This window comes from Brachyhypopomus gauderio, unplaced genomic scaffold (assembly GCF_052324685.1).
Source record: "Brachyhypopomus gauderio isolate BG-103 unplaced genomic scaffold, BGAUD_0.2 sc93, whole genome shotgun sequence".
In the NCBI taxonomy this organism is placed as follows: Eukaryota; Metazoa; Chordata; class Actinopteri; order Gymnotiformes; family Hypopomidae; genus Brachyhypopomus; species Brachyhypopomus gauderio.
In genome coordinates, this window is record NW_027506914.1 from 55,253 (window position 1) to 77,615 (window position 22,363).

The following is a 22,363-nucleotide window of genomic DNA, read 5'->3' on the forward strand; positions in this document are numbered from 1 at the left end:
ACAGGGGCTTAATACACACTAAACAACTGAAGTACACAGCAACTGACTTAATACACACTAAACAACTGAAGTACACAGCAACTGACAGTGAACAACTGCACATCATCACTTTCCCAGTATACTGAGCAAACAGCAAGGTGAGGGAGGGAGGTAGGAGTGAGTAGAGAGAAAGAATGTGTGAATGAATGAGTGAGAAAGAGAGAAGAGGGAAAGAAAAAGATTGACACACACACAGAGAGAGAGAGAGAGAGAGAGAGAGAGAGAGAGAGTGTGGAGGCATTTAAATACACAGTGAACAACTGCATTTGAACATGACTTTCCCCACTAGTAAGCAAACAAAAAATGCAACTACTTCTCAATAAATGATTTCCACTCTGCCATTGCCCTCTTATATGCACCTGTAGCATCTCGATCATGGATTGTGTCACACAGTACCTCAGTTTGAATGACCGAGAGGAGGGTTGCAACACATTTTGGGTACGTCAGGTGCATCGTATAGTAGTATGCCATCAACATCAACATCCCATCAAAGAACTCCTCCTTTGGTATGGTGCTTACAGGTACGTTTCCCACGGCAAGGATGCAGACCTTTCCATCAAAGAGTAACACAGGACTGGTGAGAGGGCGCTTTTCCAAGTAAAGTGACGGATCCTCCATTGCCTTTAATTTGAAAGAAAAAGAAAAAATTTATAAATGTCTTTTTCTAAGACTAAGAAAAATCAATACACCAACTGAAATGCACAATAACCTCACCTGAAGGACATGCAATAGTGCTTCACTGGGATTCCCGAGCCGTTTTGGTGGTGAAGTTGGTGAGGGAAAGAGTGATGGGAGACCAGTCAAACAGGCAATGGTGAAATCCGCTGGAAGAGGCATAATTAGATAAATTAACATCCGTGTATCAGAGGTCCTGCAGACACAAATAGGAAGCTGAAGGATTACAGTTTTACAGAGTTCAGATTTGGAATAGAACTGCAACATACCTTCACGCATATTCAAGGGTATAGGTGGTTTCAGGACTTTCTTCCACACACCATAGAACTGTACATTGGCACAGAAGGTTTCCCATCTTTTCTTTGTTTCATCAATGTATTTGGGGTTGGTGCCACCCAAGATTCGACGCAGCTCATCCATTGCCTAGGATAAAATTGTGCATTTAGTGCAGCTGATATCATTACACAGAAACAAGCACACAAAAGAGTGAGATATGAAACTTACATTTTTAGGGTCTTTGAAACATGGATATGCTTCAAATATCTGCGCAATCCTGTCTTCCTCCTTCAACACACTTGAGTCGATGAAGGCCCGCCTTGCATCAAACTCAAGGTCCAAAATTTGAGCAACATCACTTTGGTTAGGTTTTGAGTTGGGCTTGCTGTACATGTTGGAGAGTGTTTTGTAATGCCTTGCCTGCATTTTCAGGCTGTCCTGATGTTCTGAAATATAACAGTAGAGTTCAGAAAGTTTAATTATTTCTAAATATATTTTCTTGATCAGCCAAAGAACAGGGAAAACACATAAATAAAACTCACTGGTAAATATTCAAAGTGCCAGTGTAAAAGGTAAGCTCTTTTAAATTTTATATTTTATACACGCACACAATAAAAACAATACTGCATGCAGTATTACCTGGATTTAAGTCATCATTGCTGACATCGCTCTCTGGAAGAATAACAGTTGAAGCAGTTGAAGCTGAAGAACTTGCAGTACCTTCTTCTTCTGTACTCGTTTCAAAGAGTGATCTCTTTGCGGACCCTCTTTGTGGCTTTGGGCCCTGCCTCTTTCTTGGAGACTTAATATTTTGCAGTCGCTTATACATTTTAGAGTAAATCGTCAGCTGTGGCAAAGGAAAGTTGATAAGTTAAGCTGTCATGTCATCCACCAAGCCCTTTAATGTTTTAGATGCAAAATAACTTACATATGGCAGATCTGAAGTGTCACGTAGCATAGGGTAATAGTCAACGATCTTCTGTGACACTGCTCTCAGCTCATGTTTTGAGGGGTATCTTTCCTCTTTTCCCAGGGGACTAGCACGCAGAATGGCAACCATGCTGGTGATTGTGTTTCTGATGAGCCTGCAACTTAGCTCCTTTGACATCTTGCAAACTTTTTCCTTTCCATTGCGGAGCAAATCAAAATACTGGCTGCGCACCATGTCCAACTCTGAGTCTGTGTACACTACATACTCTGGTGGGTCTGGCAGTTTCACCGTTTTGGCTGTAATTTCATGAACAGGGGTAGAGGTCTGAGGCTGGCTTGTCAACACTGCACAGGTAGCGGACACATTCCCACTTCCTCGATCTTGATCAGGATCACCATCCTATAAGAATTACAAAAACACACACAAAACATTCTTTAAAATAAATTAATTTTATGCTTTCCATAAACTTCCTGAGTTCCTCCACAGATGCATTACCTTTGGGCCAATCATGTCCCATAATTTCTTCCTCTTCAGAAAATTCTCTGGTCCAGGAAAGAGGTCTTTCAAATCTTCCCGACTTAGGGTTTTCAGAACCTCCTCATCAATATTTGCAGCTTTAAAAATATCAGTAACATGCCTGGCATCAGTATCACATTACACATGTTTTGGTACGAATTCTTCATTGAAACATAGCCTACAACTGTTCATATCTATGAATATTTGCTAGCAGCATGACCATGCTAACTGAACAAAAATGGCACACATTTTAAAATACATACAAAACGAGATGAATACACGAAGAATTCTTACACATTGTCCATCCTGATGAGCAAATAACCCCTAACTTAACAGGTCTTTCTTAGAAGTGCCAGCTATTTAATTTAGGTTTATCCTACATATTTCTGAAATGCTAACGTTAGCCTAGCTTGTGAACTTTATGTTGCTCCATCTGCGCATGATTCCATTAATGTACCAACTGACACCGTGCTTTGAAATAGCTTAGCTTAAACACAACTTACCCCGTAGCACCGACAGTGTAGTCTCATCTAAATCATCCATACCATCCAAGAAAGTGGCTTTTCTTTCTGTCTCTGTTCTCAAATGTAAGCAGTTATCTGAGGACAAAACATATCGATAAGTTTGCTAATGATACCTAGCAAAATCATTTAGCTTTGTAATGTAGACTTGCTGACTATGGCTAGCTTTCGATTATAACTTTAAGCTCCTCAGTCTCCAAGCTAGGAGAGCAGGTAAAATATTAAATAATATCGGAACAAATGTATACAATATACTACACCAAAGATATCGTGAACATAATGTTAAATCCGTGCTTACCCCGACGTGCACTTTTCAGGCTTCCGTTGAACACTGCTGCTTTTTATCTGAAAAAGGCGGCAATTCTCTTCAACGTTGAACTGACGCATCTGTTTGACGTGCGGGTGAGCGGAGAGCAGGTCATAGAGCAGAGGTGTGAGCAGCGTGCGCAAATATTTTCTCATATATAAAATTGTACGACATAAGTTGTTGTAAAAATTCATATTCATATTTCTGGCAATTCATATTTTTGGTTAGCAAATAGGAAGCACAGGTGTAACCAATCCCACAGACAAGCACCAAAACGAGCCTACTAAATACTACTGGAGTGTCATGGCGGTGTGGCGGTGCATGATCTGTTTCGTTTTTGTTGCGTTAAGTTTAAAATCGCTCCTCAGCCACATAAATGTCACGCATGGCCGTAGTCAGGATTTCTGGGTTCTTTGTGGAATTGATGGTTGTGAACAAGATTTTAGAGTTTACAACTCATTTTATCGCCATCTTAAACGAACACACCCTTTGTATTTGGCGACCGGATGCCCACCAAGCGGATGGAGGACAACACCTACATCAGCTGTACTTGGGTCAGAGAACTTTGGTGCATCTATCTTTTCTGAAGCCACTACTCCTGCAAGAACATACTTTGTAGAGGAACAGTCACACGGTAGTCAAATTGAAACTTGTATGGAAACAACTCCTGATTCCCATTCTATTCAGGTAAGTTTTGATTTGGCAAATTGCAAAGTTAATTTTAATCCATGAGGCATATTTATGATGCTTGATTAAAATTACATGGTTTAGCCTACATGATTTCTGTATTTTGAAGTGAAGACAGTCAAAATGTATTCTATAAAATGTATTGTAGGTTATGAAACTTAAGTTGAAATTTAATATGTATTATGGATTTGGATATGTGCATTTGTTATGACTATAATAATAATAATAATAATAATAATAAGTTAAACTTATATAGCACCTTTCTAGTACCCAAGGACACTTTACAAAATTCCTATTTCAATTCAATTTCAATGTTTATTTCAAATATGGAAAACTAAAAACAAAACAAATGATAAAACAGATAACAAAACAATTTATCAAAATTCCTATGAGAAGAGAAAAAAATAATAAATGAATAAATACGAAAGACTACTGAGATATTCAATTTTATTTATGAAAGGAAAATAATGGCGCTGGAACATCTGTAACCAAACCGGATATTGGCAAGTCTGCGGCAGCATTTGCAATCAGTGTCCGGGAGGAATGCCATTTGTCACAGGTCAGTTTTGCATAAAAAATGCATGCAGATGGAGTGAATGTAATAATAATTGATAAACTGACACCTTAATTGTAAAGTAGGCTCATTCTAATGCATCAGAATGTGTTGCATTTAATTCTGTGAGGTCATGACATTATATTAGTAAAAAATTAAGACCAATTGATGACTTTTCACAGAGGACCGTCAACAGAGTCATTGGGGGGGTGCAACAGTACCAAGCAACTCTCTTGGATACATTAAGGATAAGAATGAGAAGAATTTTTGACAGACATCCAGAGACAACCACTCAGCTTCAAAATGAGGTTCTGAATACTTTTGATACTTTCAGAGATCCTTTCTCAACCACAGCATATGGACAGAATAGGACTATTTGTGAACTCTTCAGTCCAGTCTGCCCAGAGGAAGTTGTTGTCTCTCAGAAGATTTGTTGGGTGAAACAAGGTAGTTCAAAGGTTATGGCCATAAGAAACAAATGTTTTTACTATGTACCACTAATTGAAAGTCTAAAGCAGCTACTGACCAATTCTAGAATTTTCTCCATGTTGAACACTGTACCACAGAGAAGCAGAGAGGGATTCTTGTATGACTTTTCAGATGGTGCTCTATTTACATCTCATCCTTTATATTCTGTGAGGCCTAATGCTTTGCAGATCATTTTGTACTCCGACGATATTGAAATATGTAACCCTCTAGGGCCCCATACTTCTTCAAATAAGTTGTTAATGGTTTACTACAGTTTAGGTAATATTGATCCAAAATTTAGGTCCAAGTTAGCAGCAATACGACTCCTTGCTATTGCAAAATCTGTTGATGTTTCTAAATGGGGTATAGATGTTATTTTACAAAGAATTATAAAAGATCTTAATCTACTTTATAATGGTGTCAAGGTTGAAACACCACATGGTGAAATGAACTTGTTTGGAGCTGTGATAGCAGTATGTGGAGATACACTTGCTCAACATGAGCTTGCTGGCTTTAAAGAAGGGGTTGGCTTTGCCTATAGCAAGTGCAGACACTGTGAATGCACCTTTGAGGATATGCAAATACATTTTGATGAGAATAATTTTGTCAGAAGAACACTAGAAAGGCACATTAGGCAATGTCTTGAAATAGACAAGGCAAGCACAGATACTTTAAAGGCCTCCCTCAAAACTACTTACGGAATTAATAGAAGAAGCAGACTTATTGATGTTCCTGCATTTGACCTAATCAGACAAACTCCACAGGACATAATGCATGTAATTTTTGAAGGTGTTGCACCAATGGAAATCAAGCTTGTGTTAAAAAGTCTTATACTGTCAGGTAATCTAGAGTTAGATGTGTTCAATTCAGCCATTCAGAGTTTTCCTTACTCGCCTCTTGATATACGTGATAAACCTTGCCCTGTTAGTGTCAGCACTTTGACAGCAAGTGACAACAAATTAAAACAATCATGTGGGCAAATGTTAATACTGTTAAAAGTATTACCTTTTATTCTGTATGACTTGGACAATGAGTATGTTACATTCATTGTTAAGCTGATTGAAATTGTACAGATTGTTCTTGCTCCTATTATTTCTTTACAGACAGTAATACGGCTTAAACTTATGATTGAAGAACACCTTAGTCAGTTCAAACATTTATTTCCCGAAACTAATGTAATACCCAAGCAACATTACATGTTGCATTTGCCCAGTCAAATTCAATCCCTTGGTCCTTTAATAAGAACTATGTGCCTGCGATTTGAGGCCAAGCACAGTTATTTCAAACAGTGGGCTCCAAAATTGAATTTTAAAAATGTGTGCAAGTCACTTGCCAAACATAATCAATTTCTTGAATGTTGTCAGAACGAAATTGGCATTGAACATTCCATTTTCGCAACCGAGAGGGAATTGGGGCCTGTTACTGATATTTCAAATACTGATTATGTTAAGGCCAAATTTAGAGATTTTTTAAATATGGACATCAGTCAATCTGTTGTCTCTGTGAAGTGGCTAATTCTCAATGGAAATAAATACATCAGTGGCAGGTCTCTAATTATTGCAGATGTGAATGATACTTTGCCTGTGTTTGGACTGGTTAAAGACATCTTTTTAGTAGATTCTTCTTTTGTTGCTTTTGAATATCAGCGTTATGAAACATTGCATTTTGATAACAATTTGTTGGCATATGAAGTTACAGTTCCTACTATTGCCCAGGCAACAGAATTGGTGCATGAGCTTTTAGATCAAACCTCATATTTTCCAATAAATTTTAAGGATAGTGTGTTTGTGCCAATAAAATATACTCTCTGTGATGTTATTGTACATAGGAACGGCCCCAGGTACGTATAATGAGCTCTGAATGAGATGTCCTCCTATACTGTACATTAGTTTGCTGTAGCTAGCTATGTATTGGCCAGTTGTAGGCTGTTTGTTTCACTGATCCAATTCCATTGTTGAAAAGTGGCCAAAGCCAATCTTTTGTTGGTTTGCTTACTTTGTTCATCTAATTTCAATGATGAAATGGCATTTACCAATAAAAATTATTGTGAATTCTTCTCGAATTAAGAAATCAAACTTAAATCAAGAAATGTAATGTATGAATCAAACTCAGTTTATGTGGCTAAATCTTGAAATTAGTTTTATGTTGTGGAATAAAAGAGTATAAATTGATTCCTAAGGTATTTTTACCAATAATTTACTAAATTTAAGATTTCTTGACTAAGTAAGATAAGATGGACACATTCATGATGAATTTTAAGATTATGCTATGGGACCAAATGTAAGAAACTAGTGAATAACACTTGAAACAAGATAATCAATATAAAATTTCCTAATGTAAGATTTTAAATCTTGGTAAGAAGACAAAAATTTGCAGTGTAGTCTGTTGGAAAAAAGAAAATTAAAGGCTAATAACTTGATGTGTCAATTTAGTGTTTTTCAGGAAGACTGTGGGAAAGCAGGAGTAAGGAGGCCTCAGTGGCCTTGAGGAGAACAGAAGGGGCCTATTCAGTGCAGGATGTGTAGCAAGCAGTTTTTAGATAACCAGGCACACAGGCTGGGAGAAGAGGAGCAGGTGATTTTCCATGGAGAGCAGCCAGGATTGGGGAGTTATCGAAACTTAACAAATCGAAACTTATGGACAGAGAGTATGAAAGAAAGGACATCGCCCAGCACGACAGGCTTTTCGCTTGGACACTGCTGAGATCCACTTGGGTTAGGTAGATTCCTAGGCAACTAGCACCAGTGCACTGAAGAGTTTGTACCACGAATACTTCTATTATATTGCATTCATTAATATTCTATATAAATCATTTTAAAAGAACTTTTGTTGTCAAGACTTTGCTTGGACCACTCAGTCAAAAACCAGTCGGTTCATCGGGGCGGTGTTGGGGCCCGTCTGGGTCGGAGAAGAAAATTCCCAACAAATTGGTAGCAGAGGATGGTTTTTGGCTGGAGTCGAATTCTGCAATTAGGACTAGAGAGGAGGTCAATCCGTCCGTGAGGTGACTGAACTAAACCGCGCGGTCTGAAAAAAGGTAAGGAGCCATTCTCTCCTATTGGCTGATGTTACTACGTCATAGGCTAAATTAAAGTTCAGTCACTAAATGGTCGAGGCGAAATACTCTCTGTAAATTTAGTATTGAAATTGTATACGTGTTACAAACTCGATATATAGACAGGAGGATTGCCCTACGACTCATAAAGTCGGGAGGAGGACGCCCTGTAAACTGCAGTAAACGGTTGAAGAGTAGGCAGCCCACGTTCTAAAAAGAACCTTGGTTCTAAAAGAGAACGGTGGAGGACGTGCCCAGAGAAAGAGCAGGTAGCCCACGTTCTTAAAAAGAACTTTGGTTCTAAAAAAGAACGGTGGAGGACGCGCTCAGGTGACGAGTAGGTAGCCCACGTTAAAAAAAAGGGGAACTATTGTTCTAAAAAAAAAAAAAAAAGAGAACGGTGGAGGACGCGCTCGGTCACGGTTAAATGAATGAGTAGAATGAGTAGGTAGCCTGGGATTCCAAGAATAATATATATTCAAAGAAATTCCGGAGGACGCGCTCAGCCGGTTTTGGGGGGCCCCCGTGTGTTTTGTTGAAATTGCGTGCGTGATTGGTGAAACTACAGCTGTATCTGTGTATGCGTGTTTGCAAATTTGCAGTGTTGGGTTGGTTTTCATGTACCGTGTGGTTTTATGTTGAATAAAGACCTGTATAAATTGTTTGAGCATACGTGCTATAATAAAACTTGAGAGCCTTTCATTGGGGGACTTACAAACCCACGCCCATAAATCCATGAGCCTCTTATGTGAGGACAGTTGAACCCCTGAGTAAATTGCATGAGCCCCCAAGAAAGACGTTCATCATTGTGTACACAAGCACAAGAGAAACATTTCATAAGAGGTTAAAGTGTAAAACAAAAATTATTATATATTTTCATGCATGAAATTATAATTTGGTTTATGACGCTCCGTAAACGTACGATTTAAGTGCTGGAAGTGAAACTCGCGCGAGCTGTGTTGAGCTGGAGTTGTTTGGAGTGTGGAGATAATAACTTGTGTCTGTCTGCCCTTGGGGTGCGCGCTGGCGAGTTAAAGCGCTTGCGAACACGACGATAAAGTGATAAAGTTTACTGAATTAATTTGGGGGTATTAAAGTGCTAGTGAGTACAACGAAAAAGTTTTAAAATTTACTGAATCGAAGCAAAAGTAATTTGGAAGTAGTTTAAAAATCAGAGTTATATCATGGATAACATTAAGGGTTTGGAGGATTATTTGGTTGATACTATGGAGAAACGTGCTGTGCCGAGAATGAGGTCTGACACAGTGATGTATGTGAAAAAATGTTTTGAAAAGATGCGATCCGAAGGGTTGTGGCCAGACCCGGACGACCGTGGTGTGTATCAGGTTGATTGGGAGCACATCGAGAAGCATTGGGTCACACAGGTTAATAAAGAGAAAAAAAGATTAGAGGCTAGCGGAGCCCTAACTAAGCAAAAGCGTAAAATCCAGCTGGAAGAAGCTGAAACTTATTTGTCGTATGTGAGAACATTTCGGAAAATTTGTCAGAAGATTAATGATAAAGAACGAGTTGAAACCAAAAAGACAGAACTCCCTGTGCCCCCTCCCTATGCAGAAAAAGCGTGTGAACCCGGTGCTCCTCAACGTCCGCGTGCAGCGCTGATGGCGCCAGTGTCCGTGAGTGAAATGAGTGACGTTGGTGTGGACGGGGCTTCTGCACGTCCAAAATCAGTGAGAGAGCGTGAATGTGAAGAGGGGAGACAAGTGGTAATGGAAGTTATTAGTGACATGGCTATGGATAAAATGGAGAGTAGACTAAAGAGGCTTGAAGACTGTGTGCGCGAGACAGCTAGAGAAGGGCGGAAACACCGATAAGTTGATGAAAGATGCATTACTAAAATTGTTAAGGGAAAGGGACAATTCAAAGCCTAAAAAGCAATTAGTGTCAAAGGAAGACACTCCAGTACAGGCAGTGGCCGTAGAGCCGCCCGCGCAACCAGTGATGCAACCCATACAACCCATGATGCAACCTTATGTTATGCCACAACAGGTCAACAGCTGGGCGGTGCCACAACAGCCCGGTTACTACGCCCAGGCAGGCCCATACCGAGGCAGAGGCAGGTCCAAAGGTAGATTCAGGGGAGGCAGAGCAGGGAACTTCCAAACCACACAAAGCAACGGCTGTTTTGGTTGTGGCCAGATGGGTCACTGGGCAAGAGATTGTCCGATGACGCAGCAGCAGCCAATGCAGTATCAGCAGCAACAGCCAATACAGCAGCAACAACCAGTACAGTATCAACAGCCAATACAGTACCAGCAACCCCAAAACGTAAATTACCAGCAGAAACCCGCACTCACACAAGGACAACAGGTTGTGCCTCCTGGCATGCAATACATGCCAGCGCCACCTGGTGGCCAATGAAGCTGCCCGATGTCCAGTTCGCCCACATGCAGTGAACCAGTTGTATGTCTATTGGTGGAGGGGGAGCCAGTGGAGTTCTTAGTCGACACGGGAGCCACCACGTCAGTCTTAACAGACAGGAAGTGGAAAGGCTACTTGTCGAAGATGTCACTATCCACTACTGGATTTCTGGGAAAAACTACACTGCAGCCACTGACTGTGCCCTTGAAGGTGTCAGTGGGCTCAGGCCCACAGGTCGAGCACACATTTTTGTTTTCAGAACAGTGCCCAATTAATTTGTTAGGTAGAGATTTGTTGTGTCAATTTTCAGCCATTATTGAATGCACACCGAGTGAAGGTAAATTAGCTGTCTCTGTCACCAACCACGATGAGCGCCTCAGAATACTTAATCAACAAGCAGCAGACGGCCCAGCTCACATTTACTGGGCCACATTACAACATCCTGAGGAACAAGCAACTGCAAAAAATTTGCTTTACACGTTTAATTTATGGAAACCATGGTTCCTGTCACTTCAGAGTATGACCCCACCAATAGACAGCACACACTGCACTTTTAATTACATCAGAGGGGAGGATGGGGTTTACGGACAGCTGTGGAATAACATTGAAGGTCAATTACAAAATATAAATTGTGAATCAATGATTTTTGGGCCTGAAGGTGTGGCTGCACTAGTTGTGTTAACAGGAGAACAGATGACGTACTGGAGAAACCCGGACCAGCAGGATTCACTACCACATGTCTCGCTGTTGGTCTCGGCTGGACACGAACCTCGTGAGCTGGGCCCCATGCTGGCCACTGCCATGAAGGAACAGTTTCGCCCAACCTGTCTGCCAGGGGTAGAGGGTACGTCGGATGGTAAGTACTGGAGAGTCGCATGTGACACCAGTGACTTGGCGTATTTCTGTAACCAGCCCCTGACAGCCACACACGGCAGAGCACTGTTGGATCACCCCCAGGCCAAAGAACAACTAGAGACGGTCCCAGCCAACTTGTGGACCACGACAAAGGTAGATGTAGGATGTGCATCACACCACATGGCTCCTATTAGGTTAAAGCCAGGAGAAACAGTCGTTCATCAGCCACAGTACCGAATCAAGCCAGAAGCCATGGCAGGTATTACAGACACCATTGCAGATTTAATCAAAGTTGGAGTTCTGAAACCCACGACGTCACCGTGGAACACGCCCATACTACCTGTTAAAAAACCTGGAAAAGATGAGTATCGTATGGTGCATGATTTGAGGCGCATTAATGATGTCACTGTAACTGAGAACATACCAGTACCTGACCCCTATCGATCTTTGCAGAACCTAACGACTAAACACTGCAGCTTTTCATGCATAGATTTAGCTAATGCTTTCTTTTCTATACCAATTGATGAGAATGTGAAAGACATTTTTGCGTTTACCTTTAAAGGTCAACAGTACACATACAACAGGCTACCTCAAGGCTACAAAGACTCACCAGGCATCTTCAATCAATGTCTGTTGAAAGATCTGTCTAGATTAACTGACAATGATTTGATTGACTCTAACACCGTACTAATACAGTTCGTGGACGATTTGTTAATAGCTAGTACTTCACCTGATAAGTGCCTTAGAGACACCATAACCATTCTAAACTTGTTAGCTGAATTAGGTTACAAAGTGAACAAGTCAAAACTCCAGGTGGCCAGGCTGATGGTCACCTTTCTGGGGAGAAACATCTCACACAAAGGTCACACCCTGACTCCAAATCAGAGACAGTCAATACTGTCATTTCCAAAGCCCACTACAGTGTCCCAAATGATGTCATTTTTAGGCCTGACAGGCTACTGCCGCAACTACATACCTAACTACAGTGATTTAGCTCACAGCCTCAGAAAACTCGCAGTGTCAAAAGGTCTGAGTAACGGGAAGGTGGAGCTTGACTGGACGGTTGAGGCAGAGAGGGATTTTATAACTCTGAAACAAGCACTTGCTAGCGCTACTGAATTAGCAGCACCAGACTACACACAACCTTTTCATTTAAATGTTTCTGTAAGAGACAATCATGTTCATGCTTGTCTCTTTCAGAAGGGGGAGAGTGAAGGAAGGAACATTTTATTTTTTCACAGTGAAGGAAGGAACATTTTATTTTTTCACAGTTCCAAATTAGATCAACCAGTGATAGGAACAGGACCATGCACAACATACATGGCAGGACTCACCACAGCGATAGAGAAGACAGCACACTTGGTAATGTGTCACCCACTAATAGTCAGCACCAATCACGGAGTAATGGCGTTCATAAACTCACAAGCCTTTTCTTTGTCAAGAGCACGACAGAACAAGATAAAAGCCATACTCACACAGCCACACATCACGTACAACACTGCGTCAAAACTTGTGAATCTGACTGATAACATTGAAGTAGCCGAAGATGCGACACCACATGACTGCGCTGACGCCACAGAAAGATACATTCAGCTCAGACCAGAACTGCACAAGGTCAGAATTACTAAACCAGGAGCATGGGAACTCTGTTCAGATGGGAGTTGTTGGAGACAAGGTAACGAACTGAAGGCCTCTTACGCTGTGGTACAAGCATGTGGGGAAGAGTGGGAGGAGGTGGAATCAGGAGTGGTTCCACAACCAGCTTCAGCTCAGCTGGCAGAAATGGTCGCACTCACTAGAGCACTGGAACACGCGTCAGGTCAGATTGTGAACATTTACACAGATTCAGCATACGTGCACGGGGTCATCCACCATGAACTAGTCAGGTGGATGGATAATGGGTACACTAACGCCACAGGACAGCCAATCAAACATTTGAGAGCAGTACATGAGTTGAGTGAAGCTATCATGTTACCCAAAGAAGTGGCAGTGATAAAGGTAAGAGGACATCAGGGTAATGACAGTTTTGTTTCTAGAGGTAATGAAGCTGCTGACAGAGCAGCCAAAGCTGCTGGAGGGTACAACCCACAGAGCTTGTTGTTGCTGGAAACTCATAACATGCCTGAGTTGACGGAGAGCCACCTGGCACAGATCCAAGAACAAGCCACGGTCTATGAGAAGCAATTGTGGATAGACCGGGGAGCCACAGTCACTAAAGGACTCTGGAGGAGTCCAGAAGGGAGAGTAGTTTTGCCCTTAGAGAAGATGAAATTGATACTATGCGAAGCACATGGGCCTACTCACTCCGGAGTGTCGGCCATGGTGACCAAATTAAAATGTTTATGGTGGCATCCATACCTCAGAGACCATGTGAAGCAATACGTGAGCGAATGTGATATCTGTCAGTCATACAATGTGAAGAAACCATACCGGGTGAGAATTGGAGGATACCCAGTGCCCGCGGGGCCATTTGAGGAGATTGTGATCGATTACACAGACATGGGGCCAGACAACAGGGTAAGGGGGTACAGGTACCTGTTGGTCATGGTAGACAGATTCACCAAGTGGGTAGAAGCTATACCCACCAAAAAGGAAGATTCAAAATCAGTCATAAAATGGTTGCAAAATGAGTTGATTCCCAGGTACGGCCTACCAAAAGTGATTAGAAGTGACAATGGGTCCCACTTTGATAACAAACACTTGGCAGAAGTAGAACAAAAGCTGGGCCTAACCCACAAGTTTGGCACTGTCTACCACCCGCAGTCACAGGGGTTGGTGGAAAGAGCCAACCAGACCATTAAGACTAAACTGGCCAAGGTGTGCGCAGCAGGAGACATGGACTGGGTTCAGGCGCTGCCACTAGTGTTGATGTCCATGAGAGCGACCCCCACGGGAGAATACAATCTCTCACCACACCAGCTCATGACAGGACGACCCATGCCAGGGTGCCCTCGACCGAGGATTGAGGGACCAGCTTTGGAAATCCAGGAACAGGAGATGTCAGAGTACATGAGAGAATTAACCAAGTTGCTTTGTGAAATCAATAAGTCTGTTCAACAGGAAAAAGGAGAAGAAGACCTGGAATCACCCAAGGTGAAGGTGAAGCCAGGGGATTGGGTAAGGATCAAGGTGCACAAGAGGAAGTGGAACGAGCCACGGTGGACAGGCCCGTGGGAGGTCGAAGGTGCCAACGAGCACTCAGTGAAAGTGAGGAAAGACAAAGGTAAGACTTGGTACCACATTTCACACTGTGTTGCAGCAAAAGAACCAACAAGAACCACAGGAGAGATCAAGACACACCTGGAGGAGACAGGAGAAGCCCCAGGGAAGGAGTTAGTGGTGAGTACCGACCCCAGTGTAGCTTTTTACAGAGAATACATCACAGCCGAGGACTGGTGGGAGGAAGGTGAAGGAGACCTGTTGGAGACTGACTGTGAGGCTATAGCACACTGTGTGAGCGCGGACCTGAACCTGGGAGCTGGAGTGGCTCTGCAGATCAGACAAGCGTTTGGCACTACAGGTATAGCCAAGGTGCCCATAGGCAAGTGTGCCACACAAACCACACAGACACACATTATATTTCATTTAGTGACCAAAAGATACTACAGGGAGAAGCCAGAATTAGGAGATCTGATTTCAAGCATACAACACCTGGCCACATTGTTAATATCATTGAACATTAACACTCTAGCCATACCGAAGCTGGGTTGTGGACTAGACGGATTAGACTGGAGGACTGTGAAACCAATCATTAAAACTTTACTTAAACCAACCGGTACCAAGGTGGTGGTGCACCATCTTCCATCCTAGGATGGAACTGTGGGAAATAAGAGACATGTTGTCGGGACGTGTCGGACGTCCAGATGAGGCTCAGTACCAACAATATGTTAGAGTAGGGAGATTAACTTTGAGAACATGGACTTGGCTATGGGGGGGAACATTTCTAGCCGCGGTGATAATAGGAGCGGTGGTGATATTTAGTGTAGGAAATCAGAAACAATCCAATAACGTGAACGTGACTTTATGTCGGTGGGACGACAATCACACTGCCTGCAAAGAGGTGAGGCCCGATGAGATCCACAGCCCTAACCCGCTAGTAAACGCGACCAAACCAGAGAAAATAGACTTTAAAGTAAGAAAACCAAGAGGAGCTGGAACCAGGCCAGTAGGACAGTCCAAGGACCGGTGTGTACGGACATACGGAGGTGTGGAGTTGAGTTATAGAGATGGTACAGCCTCGAGCTGGACTTTTGACTTATGTGAGGTAGTGGACTGCGGGGGAGCCAATGCCTCATACAGGGGATGTGATTTGTACATATGTTGGACTAATCAAGTTAATGCGGGCTGTCAAGGAAGGGGAAGTTTCTATAGTGCAGACTGGTGTCCTGGTTGGGGGTCGGTGATAAAGTACTCGGGGAGATGGAAACCGACATTAGGAGATAAGAAAGGTAACCCTTCCACGACCTCTTTGAGCAAATGGTGGGTCGATGTGTCGTTTCAGCGAGATTATCACGTGTCCCAAAATCCAGTAACTTTTTCTGTCAGATGGAATGGGCAGATATGGGGTAATAACAGACCGTTGTACTTCACCCTGGGGGTGGAGCAATCAGGACGTGACATATGGGGAATAATTAAACTCAGCTATTTAACCAAACCCAAGCCACTCAGCCCAGCAAAACCTGAGGCAAAAATAAAAGAGGTGGAGGATTCAGCAGACAAGTTCACTCTAACCACAGATTTCACTAAATTATCGTCCCAGCAGTTAATAGAATTAGCAACCGGTTACAGCGGCTCGAATTTGTGGTTGTCATGGCTAGAACAAAACAGTAGAGAAAATGGGTTAGAAGGTTGTGTGGCCTGTGCAGCGGCCCGACCCGCGTTAATGACCTCACCAGCCCCACTGAATCCTGAAACAGATCCAGTAGGATATCAGTGTATGTTGAATTTAACTAAGGTGAAAAGTATTACGACCTCAAATTGTTCCAGCCTGGACAGTATTTTTCCGTATGTCAAAAATTTGGAAGGAGGTAACGCTCCTTTCGTGCCAGTAAAACTTAAAGGACAGTACCAATGTTTTAACTTGACCGAGAAAGACGCAATCATGAGTGTGGGAGAAATTGAACCAGATTGGTGTAACGCCACAACGAAGGTCCCGGGGATAGGGAGAGTAGCCCGGGCAGGGATCTGGTGGTACTGCGGAGGACACACTCTGTTGGCATTAATACCAGGAAAAGCTAAAGGAATCTGTGCTATGGTTAGACTAATCACACCAATAACAATGATAGGGCTGAGGGAAATCACACCGCAGCCTGCTATAGCCCAAGGGAGAAAGAAGCGTGACGCCTTTGATTTGTCCATAGGGTCACCAACATACATTGACTCCATAGGAGTGCCTCGGGGGGTTCCCAATGAATACAAGCTAGTTGATCAAATAGCTACGGGCTTTGAGAACATTCCAATTATATCAGCCTTGTTTCCAGTAACACCGAACAAGAATGTAGATAGGATCAACTTTGTCCATTACAATGTGCTGAGATTAACCAACCTAACGAGAGACGCAATAGAGGGGCTGAGCGAACAACTGAGAGCTACCTCACTGATGGCCGTACAAAACAGAATGGCTCTAGATATGCTCCTAGCGGAAAAAGGGGGTGTATGTTTCATGTTTGGCGACAACTGTTGTACCTTCATTCCCAATAACACCGCACCGGACGGGTCGGTGACCAGAGCTCTGGACGGACTGAAGGCTTTATCTAAGGAGATGCAGGAGGCCTCAGGTATCAGTAACCCCATGGAGGAGTGGTTCACGAAGGTGTTTGGGAAATGGAAGGCACTGATTATGTCCTTGTTTATGTCAGTAGCAGTGTTCATTGCAATTGTTGTTATTTGTGGATGTTGTTGTATACCATGTATCAGATCTCTCACCCAAAGGTTGATCACAGCCGCGATTGAGAAGGGGGATGCAAAGAACCCACCACCATACACCATGCCACTGATGGTGGAGGATGATGATGACATATCATCTGAAGAAGACGATTCTGTGTGAAAAACTTGTTGTTTTTGATTAATTATGCTTGCTTTGTAGGTATTGGCAGCGACAGCGACTGATGAAGAATGAAGACGCACCACACATTAGAGCACAACCAACAGCACATGAAAGCTGATTCACTAGCTTAAAAGTAATATGCATGACACATGGGCACATTAATAGAACGGGTCGAGGTGATCTCCCACCAGGCGGGACCTGGGTCTCGGGGACAACGTCAAGTCACGAGACCGTGGGAGATGAAGGGGGGCATCTCCGAATAGTCTGAAAGGTCTCGGCCCACGACTGGGGAGTGATCCAGAACCCACCAATCACATAAAAGAACACATAGACGTTGTACTAACTGACATAGTCACACTATGAATGTATACACATTTAGGGATTTTTATGATTGTCTTTCTTTTAATAAGTGCACTGGGCTAGATAGATTTTAGTATTAGACTAGAGTTAGACCAATGTTTTGGTCTAAAAGGGGGAATGTTGGAAAAAAGAAAATTAAAGGCTAATAACTTGATGTGTCAATTTAGTGTTTTTCAGGAAGACTGTGGGAAAGCAGGAGTAAGGAGGCCTCAGTGGCCTTGAGGAGAACAGAAGGGGCCTATTCAGTGCAGGATGTGTAGCAAGCAGTTTTTAGATAACCAGGCACACAGGCTGGGAGAAGAGGAGCAGGTGATTTTCCATGGAGAGCAGCCAGGATTGGGGAGTTATCGAAACTTAACAAATCGAAACTTATGGACAGAGAGTATGAAAGAAAGGACATCGCCCAGCACGACAGGCTTTTCGCTTGGACACTGCTGAGATCCACTTGGGTTAGGTAGATTCCTAGGCAACTAGCACCAGTGCACTGAAGAGTTTGTACCACGAATACTTCTATTATATTGCATTCATTAATATTCTATATAAATCATTTTAAAAGAACTTTTGTTGTCAAGACTTTGCTTGGACCACTCAGTCAAAAACCAGTCGGTTCATCGGGGCGGTGTTGGGGCCCGTCTGGGTCGGAGAAGAAAATTCCCAACAAGTCACTTCCCTTGTTGTATTCCAAATAAAATTACATAATATCTTATTAATCCTCTTGCACCACCTGTCAGAGGGTGGAAATACGCATACTAGAAAAAGGATTTTAGAAAGAAAAAACATTTTTAAAATACCTATTCTTGCTTTATAACTCAAATTTTTATATGACCATTTTTTAATTTCAACCTTAATTTCTTCTTGTTTCTGTTCCCAATTATAGTCTACATACTTTTGGTTATCTATCCAAATACCTAAGACCTTAATCTGTGATCGTTCGGGGATATCAGTTTTAAACTTCAGATCCAGATCTCCAATCCAGAGACATTCTGATTTTAAAACATTTAGAACTGCACCTGTATGGAATCAGATTTGTGCCAAAATTATCAAACAAAACTTCTTAAATAGCAAACAAAATCAAGAACTCAAGAGAGAAATAATGTTACTGAAGTGATAAAAATGTCAGCTCAAAAGCAAAACTCATTATCAAAAGTGTAAATGACTACTGGTTTAAAGTATTGCAGAAATAATTGTTTTGCAAATATTATGTGCCCTTGCTTGCGATTCTCTTTGCTTGTTTCTCACTGACCAGACGTTTGCTCTCGTTGTCACGTTTGCGTTGCCAGCTGTCTCCTTTGCGCTGCCTGACTTTTTGTTTGCAATTCTGACACAAAGATCTTGCGTGGGCGGGGTTTTCTAGGGGTGCGTTCCCATTGGCTAATGGGAAACTCGGTGACCCAGAAGAAGTTGTTTAGCACAGCAGGCCTGAAAACTCCTGTACGGACATAAGAGGACAACTCACAAAATAACTTTATTAGTGTGTAAGTATTGATCTGTGTTCGTTGTATCTGCTGTACCAGACATATTGTTTTGTTAAGTTTGAATTATATGTAAGATAAGCTCCGTGTTCGCTTTAAAATAATGACCTAACTAGACATCTATCATGATTTCTAGCTAGCTAATTACCACGGTTGTTATCTATCTATCTATCTATCTATCTATCTATCGTGATTGCTAGTCTATCTATAACGATTCCTTGCTTGCTTACAAGTTAGCTATTTATCATGATTGCTTGCTAGCTAGCGCACTGTTATTGACCAAGTGAGCGAGTGAATAGACACGCTCGCACACAGACGTGTCATCTCTGGGTAGATATGCATGCAACAACAGTTTTAGTTGTTCTCTCTGTAGAGCAGTTGTGACATCTGAGGAGGGCCTGAGCCAAGATGCAGTCCCAGGTAGGTCAATTATGGTCTGTTTTAAAGGATTAGGATAAAACCATTACATCTGTTTTGGCATACAATGAGAAACTTGGCTTATCTTTGGCTTATGTATTTCTACATACTACTTATACACGTACTTTTAGATCCCAGTGCCATTCTTAATTATGTCAGTTTAACTTAACTATGACAATGTTTTTTCTTACTGCTATAAAAAATGTAGCACAATCTGTGAGCGAGACTTTTTAAGAGTCATGTAATGAAATGTGTTTGTATAGACACAAATGTTTCTCAGTGCTGATTTGATAACATCTGTGCCTGCAGGATCAAGTATGTAATGAAATCTTGCAAAGGATTCAAACATGATTCAGCTTGATTCTCAGAAATGAAACACTAGATTTGGATTACCTTGTGAATGTTGCTCAGCAAGAGCTTTCCTTAGCCACAATGGCATCACATGTCCTAAATATTCCACTGGAACTTATTAACAGTCTACATGAGTTGATTAACACCCTTAGCTTTCATGATCAGTGGTCAGCTGTCACCTGTAACTACTACGATGTACTGCATACAATGGAAGAAGAGCGGTTGGTTGACTGCACAGATGAAATGCACCTCTTTTGTGTGCATTATGTGTTTCTTCCACGATTGAAGTCTGACCTGGAGTGCTTCCTGAGTAGCTGGAACAGGCATCCCATCAGAACAGAAGGAAACCTCTCTCCAGAGCAGCTGTGGCACATTGGGAACCTCCAAACACCTGTGGCTGAGCCAGATGTAGAGGTACACTTGAAGCATTGTATACACTTTACAATTTGCCCTTTAACAAGTTTTGACTAAAATCTTCCTCAGCAGAGTAAATATGAGAGAATGCCAGTCCTTTTTGTATTATTCATTTTATTGGATTTTTTTAACAGGAGTATTCTACATTAAATTGGAACAGGCATAGTAAATGTATTAAACACTGCACAATAAAATTATCAACAGTGCAGTATGTTGTAAGAAAATATTTTATAACTATGAAACCAACATTTAGTAATAACCATTTAATAACCATTTAGAGAGGTTAACAGGCTTTTTAGATTCTATAAAAGCCTGCACCACATTTGATTGCTGTTGCTATGTTTTCTTTAAATTCACAGTATTGCACAAAGTGTGCAGTAGGAAATGTGATTGTGTGTGTACATGCACTAACAAGTGGATAACAAATTGTGTGGCTTTGCATGCGTTCTATGCAAGTGTGATCAAAGTGCACTACAATCTTAAAGTTCTCTCTTTCTGAAAGTAGTAAGTGCCTGTGTCACTGCCCAGTTAGTCACTGCAGCACTTGTGGTACAGAAAGTGGATCTTCATCTTCAGTAGTTCCATCTAGACAAATAAAAAACGAGAATGTCATAATAGCTGAGCAGAAATACGAAATTAATTTAAGACCTGGTTTTGGGCCTGCCAAATTCCAAGATACTGTGCACTCATTTAAAATTATTAAATTGGCATAATTAAAAAATCTAGTTTAGGACCAGCTTCTGCTAGTACCTGGTGTCAAGTGATTTTTTAAAAGCAGGATAGTAATGCAAGTTCTCTCATCTAATACTGAAATAAGATAAGATTTCTCTTCTGTTCATAGCTTACATTGGCATGTACAGATTGATTCTAGCCCTTGTTACTTTTGTGAACAGGGTATCTGCACATTTTTAAATCTCAAATTCAATGACATTTAAGACCTTTTTAATACCTCTCACAAGAAAAATTAATAACAGGTGGGGGGGACACAAATGGGGGTTCTGGCGTTTTCCAGATCGTAGACCGGGGGGGGGGGGGGGGGGGGGGTGGTGACCGCAAAGTGTTGACGCCGGGGGGTGTTGTGGGGGTGTTCACGTGTTATCGGAGCGGTTGTTTTCTGCATGGTCCTAGCGCTAGGTTCGTCGCTATTTAAATATTTGTTTTTTTTTTTTTAACCGTTAAAAACTGTGGGGGACCAAATCCAGCTTTTTAAAAAGTACCGCTCCCCCCCCCCCCCCCCCCCCCAATTACGTCTGTGACTGTTGTAAAAAATGACAAACAAGGTAATAGTATACAAAACTTTTTACTTAACTGAAATAAATAATGCAGTCCACCTTAGGGAACAAAAAACTTAAAAAAAAAATTTAAATAACTATTAAATAAATATGAAAGTGCACTGTTAAGAGAACTCTTTAAATAACTAAAGAACTTAAGAATTAAAGTTGTTCTATAAACAACTAAAATATCCAAACAACTAAAATATCCAACTTGTTCTGCACCATACTTCTGCCAGAGACAATCTATAGAGTTGTTTGACTGTGTTTGTCTCCCATGTTTCGCAGCTCGGCAGTCTTCTCTTCAATTTCACTAGTAAGAATTAGTAACTGCTCTTTTTTCTTTTGCACGTCTCCTCAGTGTGTTTGACTTTGTTATAAGTGTTGCCATCTTGGTCCCTGCAGTATTCTCTGCTTGTTCTGCGAAGTTGTCTGCATCCTTTTGGAGACTCTCGCACACATTTTGTATAGATGTTCTTCTCCTCTTTAGTTCTTCTATGCTTTCTTCTGCATTCTTTCTCTTCAGTTTTTGTTCAGCCATTTCCTTCTTGCTTTTTTCCTCTTCCAGGTAAGCTCTGTACCTGGTGCGTGCAGTTGCACAGTAGTTCAGCATCTCTTTTGTAAGTGGTACTTTGGACACTGAACCATACACTCGGACATGGTCACAGACAAGTCTCTGTGCAATAATGGTATCCTCTGCTATGTTGCATGTTTCCACCTCTTTGTTGACTGAGAACCCCCGTTCAACTTCTGCTTGCCCATGGGAT

General features: G+C 41.8%; 1 protein-coding gene and 1 long non-coding RNA gene across 2 annotated transcripts; one reads left to right on the forward strand and one right to left on the reverse strand.

Moving 5' to 3' along the window:
- Positions 1-256: 256 nt before the first annotated feature.
- Positions 257-3,947, reverse strand: LOC143495174 (uncharacterized). The gene is made up of 9 exons (XM_076992469.1): positions 3,257-3,947; positions 2,941-3,036; positions 2,417-2,535; positions 1,919-2,320; positions 1,630-1,837; positions 1,219-1,436; positions 984-1,137; positions 754-863; positions 257-660 (listed from the first exon to the last, which is right to left on the reverse strand). Exons 2-9 carry the CDS (start codon positions 2,978-2,980, stop codon positions 349-351), a joined length of 1,563 nt encoding a protein of 520 aa, XP_076848584.1. The 5' UTR covers positions 2,981-3,036; positions 3,257-3,947; the 3' UTR covers positions 257-348.
- Positions 3,410-6,296, forward strand: LOC143495175 (uncharacterized). Its single transcript, XR_013125585.1, has 3 exons — positions 3,410-3,952; positions 4,413-4,511; positions 4,688-6,296. It is a non-coding gene; the product is annotated as an uncharacterized LOC143495175 (long non-coding RNA).
- The last annotated feature ends 16,067 nt before the right edge of the window (positions 6,297-22,363 follow it).